This window comes from Ipomoea nil, unplaced genomic scaffold (assembly GCF_001879475.1).
Source record: "Ipomoea nil cultivar Tokyo-kokei standard unplaced genomic scaffold, Asagao_1.1 scaffold0642, whole genome shotgun sequence".
In the NCBI taxonomy this organism is placed as follows: Eukaryota; Viridiplantae; Streptophyta; class Magnoliopsida; order Solanales; family Convolvulaceae; genus Ipomoea; species Ipomoea nil.
The window spans coordinates 703,141-715,319 of NW_017617070.1; the positions used below are offsets into that span (position 1 = coordinate 703,141).

General features: G+C 32.8%; 1 protein-coding gene across 2 annotated transcripts; it reads right to left on the reverse strand.

Moving 5' to 3' along the window:
• Positions 1 to 4,322: 4,322 nt before the first annotated feature.
• On the reverse strand, positions 4,323 to 11,924 carry LOC109174342. Of its 2 annotated transcripts, XR_002053053.1 has the most exons (3): positions 11,600 to 11,924; positions 9,102 to 9,190; positions 4,323 to 4,475 (listed from the first exon to the last, which is right to left on the reverse strand). XR_002053053.1 is itself a non-coding variant. In XM_019323580.1 (2 exons), exons 1-2 carry the CDS (start codon positions 7,023 to 7,025, stop codon positions 4,427 to 4,429), a joined length of 1,131 nt encoding a protein of 376 aa, XP_019179125.1. In that variant the 5' UTR covers positions 7,026 to 9,093; the 3' UTR covers positions 4,323 to 4,426. The 2 variants fall into 2 exon arrangements, 1 of the variants encoding a protein (XP_019179125.1); XM_019323580.1 differs by lacking the exons at positions 9,102 to 9,190; positions 11,600 to 11,924 and adding an exon at positions 5,944 to 9,093.
• Positions 11,925 to 12,179: the final 255 nt, after the last annotated feature.

Genomic DNA, 12,179 nt, shown 5'->3' on the forward strand with positions numbered 1-12,179 from the left:
CCGTTTTGTTCATGAGTATATGCACACGACTGTCTATGATGGATCTCTAATTTTGTGAGAGAGAAATGCAACTTTTTGTACTCGGCACCTAAATCAGATTGGATAGATTTGATCTTACGATTAAACATTCTTTCAACAAGAACACGAAATTTGTCAAATATGTCATAGAGATCAGAATTCTGTTTCATGGGAAAATACCAAGTATACCGAGAAAAATCATCAACAAACAGAACAAATTAAAGTATCTATAACCATCAGAAGATAAGAGAGGAGCTGGACCTCAAATATCAGTATAGATTAAATCAAGAATATTGAAACTAGAAGTATTAACACGTGGTAATGGAAAACGAGAAGATTTACCCATTTGGCACGCATTACATAATCTAGAATTACAACGAATAGTACTACTAGACCTACTAACCGAACAAAAAGGAAGAATACGACTAAGAACACGATGGTGTGGATGTCCCAAACGATCATGCCAGACAGACAGAGACGCACGAGCTGAAAGAAACGCGGAAGGTGATGAAGTAGGAATTGGTAGTTTGTAAAACCCACCAGAACTATTGCCCCGAAGAAGAATCTCCTTGTTGTTAATATCCTTCACAACAAAAAAGGATGGGTGAAACTCAAAAAATACTTTATTATCAGCAGCAAATTTTTGAACTGATAATAAAGAGGTAGATAAAGTGGGAACATGAAGTATATTAGACAAATGAAACGACCTAGAGGGGGTATGAATGGATGCATGACCAATATGACTAATAGGCAAACATGTACCATCACTGACAGGGAGTGTGTCATTACCATTGTATTCGTCCGAGTTAGAATAATGTACTTTATATATGTATGTTCGAATAATGTACATTATGTGTTAGAATAATGGACTTTATGTGTTTAGAATAATGAAACCTCTGGAGTAAAATAATGTACTTCATGAGTTAGAAAAATGTACATTATGATTTAAATAATGTACATCTCTATACATATTAAAACAAAATGAAGTAGAGACAAAATTTTCCTGAGATTAGCAATATGAATGCATTTATTGTGTTCACATTGATTGGTAAAATTTTATATTTAACATAATTTGTGTATATATTCATTTAAACTTCAATTATAATTAATTTGACTTCACATATATATAAAAAAAGGAAAAATTAGATATAAAATAAACATAGTTCTTACATAAATAATCTTTTTCAAATGAATAAGTTTTTGGTGGAGAAATATTGCCTGTTATTTTATTTACAAATTTTATTTAAATACGTTTTGTAATTAAATTAGTTATTTCAAATTCAAATTCAAATAATAATACAAGTAACAATAAACTTTAAAATCAACATAATAATAACATAATTAAAATTTTAAAAATATTAAATATTACATTATATAGTTATACTTACATTTTTAATAAAACTAATTCTACTAATTATCATAACATTATAACAATACCTATAAATTTTTATCTGTACATCGCACGGGGAAAATAGTTATAAATTATAAAAATATGTATTGCATTAGGTTACATGAAAACAAATTGCGTGAAACAAAGCCGTTTTTGTCCATATAATTTACTGTAGTTGGATGTACAACCTAACTTTCGTGGTTGTCTTTTTTTTTTTTTTTTTTTTTAATAAATAAAATATTTTTATTTATTTTAAAATTATTTTGTCCATATAAATTACTGTAGTTGGAAGTACAACCTAACTTTTCCAAATAGTAAAAATGTAAAATTTAAAAACTACGCAATTTTTACTTATTTGATTATTTTAACCAAATTAAAAAAATTCAATTACATATTTAACACTTCTTTATAAAAAAAAAAAAATTCCCGCCATTCGAGTCTGCATGCATGGATTTTCAATTTTCAGTGCTTCGCTTTGAATTTTGTCGTACATGGAATGCGTGTGTAGACATCATGGCGTACTAGTTAGGCTTAGTTTAATTTAATTAATTTTGCTTAGCCTAATGTGTTAGCCGATGTTGATTTTCTTGTATCTAGTTCGTATTTGTGTTTTTGTTTTCAGGGGTATGTCCCGGTATCATATGTATTTGGGACATTTGATTTATATTTACATCTCCGATTTAATGATGATAAAAACTTCAGTTCTGGTTAAGCAGTACCATAACAATAATCAAAGGATGAGAAATGCTTGAAAGACCAAAAAAAAAAAAAGGCTCCTTATAATAATAATAATAATAATAATAATAATAATAATAATAATAATAATAATAATAATAATAATAATAATAAGAGTTAATACCCATTTTGGTCCCTTGACTATTAGGTAATCTGCAATTTAGTCCCAAACTATTAAAAGTACCCAATTTAGTCCTCTAAGTTGTAAAATTATACCCAATTTGGTCCTCCGTTACAATTGTCATCCATCCACCGTTATAAAGAGGGGCAAAAACGTCATTTTATCTAAAGTTGAGGGACTAAAATAAGTATTAGCTATAATTATCTAATAGTCGAGGGACCAAAATAGGTATTAACTTTTTATTATTATTATTATTATTATTATTATTATTATTATTATTATTATTATTATTATTATTATTATTATTATTATTATTATTATTATTATTATTATTATTATTATTATTATTATTATATTTGATATTGGTACAATGTCTCCTACTACCATATTACTGCCTATTATTTTAAAAACTAAAATGTACCACAAAAAAAGCATGCACAGTCTTTCTTTCATTTTTTTTTTCTCTCCTGAGGCCCACAAAAAACCACTATCTCTTAGGAATTCAAAATTCACTCTGATCTATCTCAATCGTTATACCCTAAACCACGGCGCACATAGCACTGTGCGCTCCGCGCCTCCCAAAACGACGTCGTTTTGTTAAGTTGTGTAGGAAGTTGACGCGATTATGTACATATAGTGTACAATTATGTACCTTTTTTATACAATTATGTACATTTTTTATTCGGTTAATCGGTCGGTTAAATCCTAAAAATAATATATATAATAATAAATATAATTAAAATAATATATATAATAATAAATGAATAAAAAAATAATAAATATAATAATAAATCAATTAACTGAACTTTGTCGGTTCGGTCGGTTAACCAAACATTCGCCGAAGTTTGCACACCCCTAATCAAGACAAGCATGTGGATCTTACGTACTTTCACAAGATTTCTTTCAAACAATCATAAGATCCACAGGCTTGTCTTGATTAGGGGTGTGCAAACTTCAGTAAATGTTTGGTATCGACCGAGGACAAATTTCGGTTAACCATTTTTAACCAAACTTTTTCGACTCGATAAATAGTTAAAGACTTTTTAAAATTTTGGTTAACGGTTAATTCGATTCGAAATCGTCGCTTAACCGAAATTTTATATATATATATTGTTTTTGTATATTTTCTTATTAATTTATTATTATATGTATTATTTTTAGGATTTAACCGATCGATTAATCGAATAAAAATGTACATAATTGTATAAAAAAAAATTGTGCACCATAATGTACATAATCGCGTCAATTTTCTACACAACTTAACAAAACGACATCGTTTTGGGAGGCGCGGAGCACATAGTGCTGTGTCTGCCGTGGTGTAGGATATAACGATTGAGATAGATCAGAGTGAATTTTGAATTCCTAAGAGATAGTGATTTTTTGTGATCCTCAGGAGAGAAAAAAAAAATGAAAGAAACCACATGCTTTTTTTGTGGTACATTTTAGTTTTTAAAATAATAGGAAGTAATATGGTTGTATGAGACATTGTACCAATATCAATAATAATAATAATAATAATAATAATAATAATAATAATAATAATAATAATAATAAAGTTAATACCCATTTTGGTCCCTTGACTCTTAGATAATAATAGCTAATACCAATTTTGGTCCCTCAACTTTAAATAAAATGACGTTTTTGCCCCTCTTAATAACGGTGATTGGATGACAATTGTAACTGAGGACCAAATTGGGTATGATTTTGTAACTTAGAGGACTAAATTGGATACCTTTAATAGTTTGGGACTGAATTGCATTACCTAATAGTCAAGGGACCAAAATATGTATTAACTATAATAATAATAATAATAATAATAATAATAATAATAATAATAATAATAATAATAATAATAATAATAATGTACAGTAATTCTCACTCCGTACAAATATCAGCTTGGGAAGAAGGAAGCAACATACTAATAATTTCTTCCTTGACATATTATTATTATTATTATTATTATTATTATTATTATTATTATTATTATTATTATTGACATCGTCTACCGCCTGTCACATTATTAAAAAGAAAAATAAAAATTATTTATTTAAAAAAACAAAAAAAAAAAAAAAAAAAAAACATGAGGGGCAAACAAAAACTGGCAGGCTAAGATTTGATTATGAAGGGAAAAAAAGGGCCGTCAAAATCAATCTTCTGAGAGCTTAGGCAAGCCACTCCACATCCATTCCTTCAATTTCCTCAATGTCCATGCTGCATACCATTTCAAGGATGAATAAAAGCAAGGTGATATTAGCAGGATACCAACTCTCTCTATATATATATATAAAAGAAAATTTTAAGGTGTCTGATCAACACTGATATTATGTTGTACCTAGTACAAACACATTGAGTAGCAAGTTATACTAGATACTCTTTAACACTCGTAATAACATGCTCACTACACCACTTGTGCTATATATATATATGAGGGTGACCCTTCTCCTCGTGAGAACCTGGGAACTTGGTGAATGCACATAATCTTCTACATGAATGCACGCAATCTAATATTTTAGGCACATAATACACACAATCTACCTTGGAGTAGTTTTTGTGCATTCATGTTGATTATCACGTTCTCAGCTGAAAGGTGGTTCTCATTTGATCATTAGTTTATATATATATATATATATATATATATATATATATATATATATATATATATATATATTCACTAAGCATGGGATACAATAGCTGTAGATAGTGTAAAAGTTCCCACACAAAAATAAATAAACAAATTGAATAGGTAGATTAAAACAACCTACAAGTTGGAACAAGAACAAATAACAAAATGATAAGTGAAGCTTTCCAAGAATTAGGAATGTTATAACTTAACTGGTATGTATGTATGTATATATGTATGTAGAGTTGAGACTAGGAAAGATGGAAAGGCAATCTTATTCCATTCTCATTCATTCCCACACTCAAATAAGTATACCATTCCAATGCTTCACAAACCCTCCTTATGGCTTTGCTAGTTTAATAATTTAACAAGAGCCACCTGCATTTGGTACTGTCTACTGGGTCATTGAGTCACCATAATCTACATCCTCCCAAATGCTCTGACGGGCCAGGATGTGGGGCCCATTGCGGTTGGGGATTCAACCTTTGGGAGAAGAAGTTTAATTTAACATGGTAATTTGAAAGCACTTATTAGGAAAGTTTTGAACTGAAAACAGCAGTTTAATCACAAGAACAGAGCATCCAGCTATACACCACTCTAAAGAGGGAGGGGGGTGGGTGGGTGGAGGGATGAAGTGGGCCATGCCCTTAACTTTCCTGTTTCTTATCCGCCGCCCTAAAGGATCAATCCTGGCAAAGACCCATATTTCTGATTCTAATATGTTGATAACATGATGTTGGTGGGGACTCTGTCTGGGCTTGCATCATTTTCAGACAGGAAATTAAGAACCCTCCAAAGTCCATTAAAAGCCATGTTTAAAGAATTAACAAACAACAATGACTCTACCAATTACAAGTTTCTTGTTTTGAGAAACACATTACAAACCCAATCCAGTAAATAATAGCATCTATTAATCTAATGGAGCAAATACTCTGAAACTTTTTAAGTGTGATTATTGGTGTGCTGTGGAGGAAAGTAAAATCATCTCATAGCAAGAAATAACATTTGTAATGTTTTTTCATTAAAGTGAAACAAGCAAACCAAAGGACAGATTTTTACCATGGCAAGCCAGGATCTTGCAAGAAACCATGAGAATAGGTATCACTGAAGCAGCTTTCATTTGCATTCAACCAGGCTGGAAACTCCATCACTTCATGAAACGGATAGCACCCATAATCTTGATCTTCAGCAGGGCCGATTTCCATTGTCTTGAAGAATTTGAACCACCATGCAGAAGTGACAAAATTCAATGTGTCATTCCACTCCATCTGGTGCTGCTCCCCAATGGACCTCATCTCAGCCATTTTTTCCTTGTCATCCATAATCACTGGATGCAACCCTGAATCTGGATCGTCATTGATTAACCCTGCAGTATTCACCTTGTAACCACCTTCCTCCACCATTGGACAGTGGATATCCTCGATGGGAAAGTATGAAGGATTATTATTGGTAAAATAAGGTGTAGTGTCCAAATTATTGTTGAAATCATGCAAATTGAGATTCAAGCCTAAGGTTTGGTTTGGAAGTGGGAAATTGAGGCTTTCTTGAGTAAGCGGTGGAGCAACTGAAGAAATTGGGTAAGAGTAAGGATACTGATGAGGAGGAGGAGGACAAGATAATATTGGAAAACTGTTGGAGGTGGTGGGATTGGAAGCATATGTTCTTGGATTTCTCCGAGATTTTAACTTCTCTTCTTGTTGTTCTAATGGTGTTTGCGGCGAGGTGGTCTGTAACAACTCTATCCCCAACTGTTGTTGCTTTTGTTGTTCCATAGCAGCTCTATGAAACTTTAGCGCAGTCACAATCTCTCGTCGAGCCTCGGCCATATTCAGAAGCCTCTCTTGATAAGGCCTGCTAGTATGGAGTCTTCTCCGAACTTGCTTTTTATGCCGAGGTTGTTGTTGTTGTTGTTGTTGTTGTTGCGTCTCAGTATTGTAAGAGTCGCCAGGTTTAGCTGAATTTCGGTTTTGGCATGAGATCTCTCCATCTCCAACTAAACCATCCACGGGATCTTTGGTTCGTGAACAAGTAAGCTGTTTCACAAGGGTCCTAATATAGGCACCAGAAACATGGGGCTCTTCTTTTAGCTTTTCTACTTCCAATCCCACTTCATTTACTTGTTTTGAAGATCTTCCTCTCATCTTTTTCTTTCTTTTTTTTTTGAAAAATTTTGATCACTTTTAGACACAAGTGAGAAGGTGGAATGTGGGAAGGAGGACACACGTGATTCAGAGAGACAAAGCCAAAGTACAGTATGCAGACAGGGGCAGAGTTTGGGAAGGTTTCATGGGTGATATATATATAAATAGGCTAGCAAGTCTTAGGCCTTGTTTGGCACATGAGAACCAACATGTATGGAAACACAACTTCAGTCTTTAATTCCTTTCCAATGGAATTACAAGCATTTTTTTTTTCTTCATTTATTAGGAGAAAGTCAAAGGTATCCCAATATTGACTGAACCTTCCCACACTATTGACCATAGAATCAGATATACAACAATGTTTGAAAATGAAGAAAACCCCAAATTAGTTGCATACAAAATCAAATCAGGTGACTGAAAGTTGAACTGAAAGATAAATAGTAGTTCATCTGTATCCCATATCAAGAAATAAATTTGGTTTCCAGCCAAGATGACTAAGGATACAAACTTGTAACCACAAGGTCACGGTTCGAATCCCAGCCTTCTTAGTTTGAGCCGGTCAGCTACGCGCAACCTAGGCTGGTTTAACTTCTTGTGGTCCTTTGCTGACTAAGGTCACAAGGCGGAATTTACCTTGAGCCGGTCAGCTATGGGCAACCTAGACTGGTTTAACTTCTTGTGGTCCTTTGCTGGCTAAGGTCACAAGGCAGAGTTTACCTAGTGCACACCCTCGGGTAGTGACTGCGGGTTTCCTTCGTCACCCCAAAGAAATAAATTTGGTTGTCCAAACTGCACCTAAGCTTCCTAAGTAACTGGTCCTAAGAGGAATCTGTTAATTGCAGAACTAAACCTATCCCATGATTTCACTAGAGCCATGTATATATGTCTTAAACATGCAACCATATAAGCATCATTTTTCCTAAGGGGAGAATGATCAATAACTTAAAACTACTGGGAGATTTTAATCACATAAAATCTTTGCAGGGGTTAAAAACATCAGTGTAGGTAAATAAATTTTCACAGAATTCACGCAAGCAGTCATCACTATTGTGTAGAACTGGAGATCGTGTGAAGTTCATGTGACCTTTCAGACTGGTCAAAGTGGTCATGTTCATTTCGTTGAGAAAATCTTACAGCTGCACGTACCCTTCATACAAGGAATCCAAAGAAGCCAGTAATTGATTAAACAGCTGGACCGGAAGACCTTAAATGCTCAACCTTCAGAGCATATGTTCGTGACTTTGTATGTGCCAAATAGTCCAAAATTTACACATCAAATAGGTACAAGATGAATTTAATGTCATCCATCAAGAAGCAAAACCATGCCCTCAGGTCACAAATTTTACCAGTGCCAATTTTGATGGCATCCTAAGTTTTATAGAGGTGAGACAAGAAAAGCATATGATCTCGGGGGCATACTTAAGGTCTTAAAGAACAGGAATTCATATTTGCATCCAATTCAAAACTAATTGGACCTTCTACAATTTCATGATTTTCAATATCCCTTACAGATCTAAAATATTATTGTTCTCTATGCCTTGTGTTTGTTCTTTGAATTCTGTGGCTAGTAGCTTATTAGCTTATGTATAAATAGGGCTTCTTCCTGTACAGTATGAATATACACACTATTCTTCAATCTTCAGCACTTAACATTTTACATTTTCCATTTTCTAATTTGGAAAATAATAGTTAATTTTGAACCAAAAAATCAAAATTCTATTTTCCATTTTTTTCAAAAAAAAAAAAAAAAAAAAAAAAGGAGACCGGAAACTTCTCCATTAACTCAATATGCAATTTTATATGGTTTCTCCAAGCTTGCAAGTTTTAACTATAAGGGACCAGGCTCTAAAGACGTATTCGGCAAGGCAACAGAAACTGACGGAGAATCTCTATTACTTTTGTAACCTTCTTTGATTACAAATATATTGTATAAGACATAATTCCATTTAATAATATGACAGTTATCCATATTCCTTTTCAAATTTGTTGAGCATGATTAGAGCTTGTTATGGAACAGAGAATTTGGACTGTTTATAAAGTCATTATATGCCTATTAAAGACAGAAACACTCCATACCTTGTCTTTTGTTGTTGCATTTTCTTCTTCCCTTCCATAGCTGATTTCATCTTGAATGGTCTCTATTTAACTTCTAATGCTACTTGGACCTGCAATGGGCATGGCTCCTGAGTCTTCTTACAAGATATACCAATTGGTGAAATTCTTACATGCTTAAGGAGTACGTTTTTACACTTTAGGAATAGCATTGCCCATTTGTTAGCTCGAGAGTTCCTTTCTTTGTCTCATTGTAGGGAGTGGTTCGACCAACCCCCTCCCTCTTTTATCTGTAATGTTTTATCTTTGGATCTTTGTTAATGAATTTCTTAGTTTGATTTCAAAAAGAATAACGCATTCCACTTTTAAAAGAGCACGTAGCACTTAACTAAAGGTGAAATGTGAAGTGCTAAAGTTCTGCTCCAAGAGCACCTAAGTAATTTTCTACCAATTTGTTCAGGATAACATCCATTAGAGTAAATAATGCCATGTACACAGGGAACAAATATAGGAATTTGTCCAGGAATCAAAAATTTGAATTTATTGAGCAACTGTGAGAGGAAACATGCACAAATTAAACCAGATACATAAAACACTTAAATTAAGGTGGAAAAACAGAAAAAAGGTAAAGTCACTTTGAAGTGGTAATAACCAGTTCACAGAATTTAACTCAAATTAAGTAGCCTGTTACCAACTTATATTAAATCATTGATTCACGTGTGGAGATATAGAGAGTTGGTGAGTGTTTTTACAATATGCAAAATTGTTACTGCGAAGGTTGCTGCTATTGCTTTTGAAAGGTCCAATCAAGAGCCAGCACCAACAGAGCTCTTAATGGTATTCAACCTTTCAATAACTGCATGCCTATGTTAAAGAAGCTGGGCAATAAATTATTGATGATTGCATTAATTACCCGATAAATATTAGTCAAAGATTACAGTTTCTAGAGGTAGTATTGTAGTAAAACTTCATTTATTACCAACATCAAGGAAATAAAAAAAAAGACATACTTAGACAACCATGAACCATATACAGAGATCAGCAAAGTCCACAGGCATACCCTTCATTACAAGGAGACCTAAACACTTTTAAGCATTATTCAAGAAACGATTAACTGACTAAGTACCGTCTATAGGACATTGCACCATTGAATGCCATTTTGCATCAAAACCAATCTTAAAACTATCGGGAAAATAGGAATAGCCTAGAATTGCTCTACGATTTCTTCATTTATATGTTAATGACTGCCACGTTGTACTTCAGATGAAGAAACGGGAGCACTAACCAATCTCCTTTCCATTTAATTTTTCATAAGACTATGCTAGACAAGCAAATAATGTACAGTGTATCTAGGTAAACGATTCATGTGCTGGAATTTTCTATTCTCCACCGATATGCAACATAATGCATCAGAAAGTTCTTTTCTAGAATAGAATTGCATCCCTTGATGTAATTATTTCACGGATATGTACCTAATACTTGTAAGTACAATGTTTTTCATAAGATGAAAAGTCATTGCTTTCAAATTAATTATATAATTAGTTATCTTTAATATATACCTTAAGATTCTTTTCTCATTTGCATAACAAAGTGTAACAACAATCTATTTTAATATTTGATTCTTCATAGATAAAACTTCTCCATTTGTGAAGAAACAGACAAAAATCCTTAGAAACATCAATTGCATTGTTCTTTGTGGAAAGGGGGCAGCATGACAATAGTTTCACTGTCAGTAATTATCCAAGAATGCTTCACTTTCTACTTTTCATTTTAAAACTTGATGTTAAATTTACTTTAAAAACTAAAAGACACATATCCCAGCTCAGAGTTAATATCCAAAATGGTCCTCGGCTATAATGGTTTTTCTCAATTTCATCCTAAAAGACTTTGTTGACGTAATGTAGTCCCAGACATATGTAGTCCCAGACTTCTGTGTTTTTTCTCAATTTAGTCCTTTGTTTGATATTCCGTCTATTTAGTGTTAAATAGAAAGATAATTCAGTAATTTCAATATTGACATCTCTTTACTCCTAGACCGATGAAGTGCAAAATTTCTCTTTCTTTTACGAATTACTCTAAGAACAAGTGTCAATCTTTTACCATATTCAATAGCAAGGAAGTCTAACAAAGAATAATATTGTAGTAATATTGATGTTGGAACTCCAAATATGTTTCAAATGGATTAGTTTATCCAAACTTTCAGACCAAAAATATGCATTGACACTCCAATTTCCAAGAATTCTTAAGCCTTTCTAATAAACCCCACAGTTTACCAATCGAGTAATAAACAACATAAAGCTTTCAAGATCTAGGATTAGTAGGTAGAAATAAAATTACCCTTTCAAGGGGAAAAAAATTAAATAAAAAGGAACTAAAGAAATCATCAAGAATTGGAAAGGGTTTTGGATAAGAATGTGAAAGGAAACACAGAACAGACATTTGGAAATTTCTAACTATAAAAAAATATATATATAAAATGAGCAAATAATGTGAACAGAGCCACAGGGGCAGAGAAAACAGACCTGAGTGGTTGAGCGAGTGGATTTTTGGATAACAGGAAGCCTGATTCCACCAATCCCATTTCTTCCTCACAAAAGCTTGCCTAGCCTTATCCTCCACCCCAGGAATACTGCAGAAAGTCTTGATTGACGAATGCCACTCTTCCACCACCCAAGTCTCGATATTGGCTCCATTCACACCATGGTTTGTGAAAAAAAAAAAAAAAAAAATCCTCAATTTTATCCATTCGATGATTACGCGATGAATGATCATTTCACTTGCGAGGTTTAGCAGATGGAATCATGGAAGTAGTAGGTAGACTAATCATGAAAGAGTTATTACTGATCCTTGTCCTTCTAACTGCTCTCTCCATAAAGGTTGGGACCATCTTTCTCCCAAATCCCAATTCTAAAATTAGTGTAAGATGATACGGAGTATTATTTTAATTTTAGTATTTTTTTTAATGTTTTTTCTTAATAATAAATATACAATGTATTAAATGATAAGGTGAAATTTGAACCTCAACCATTTAATTTTAAAGTAAAAACTTTACCTATTAAACTATAATCACATTTGTGTCAATACTTACATTTATATACTAAT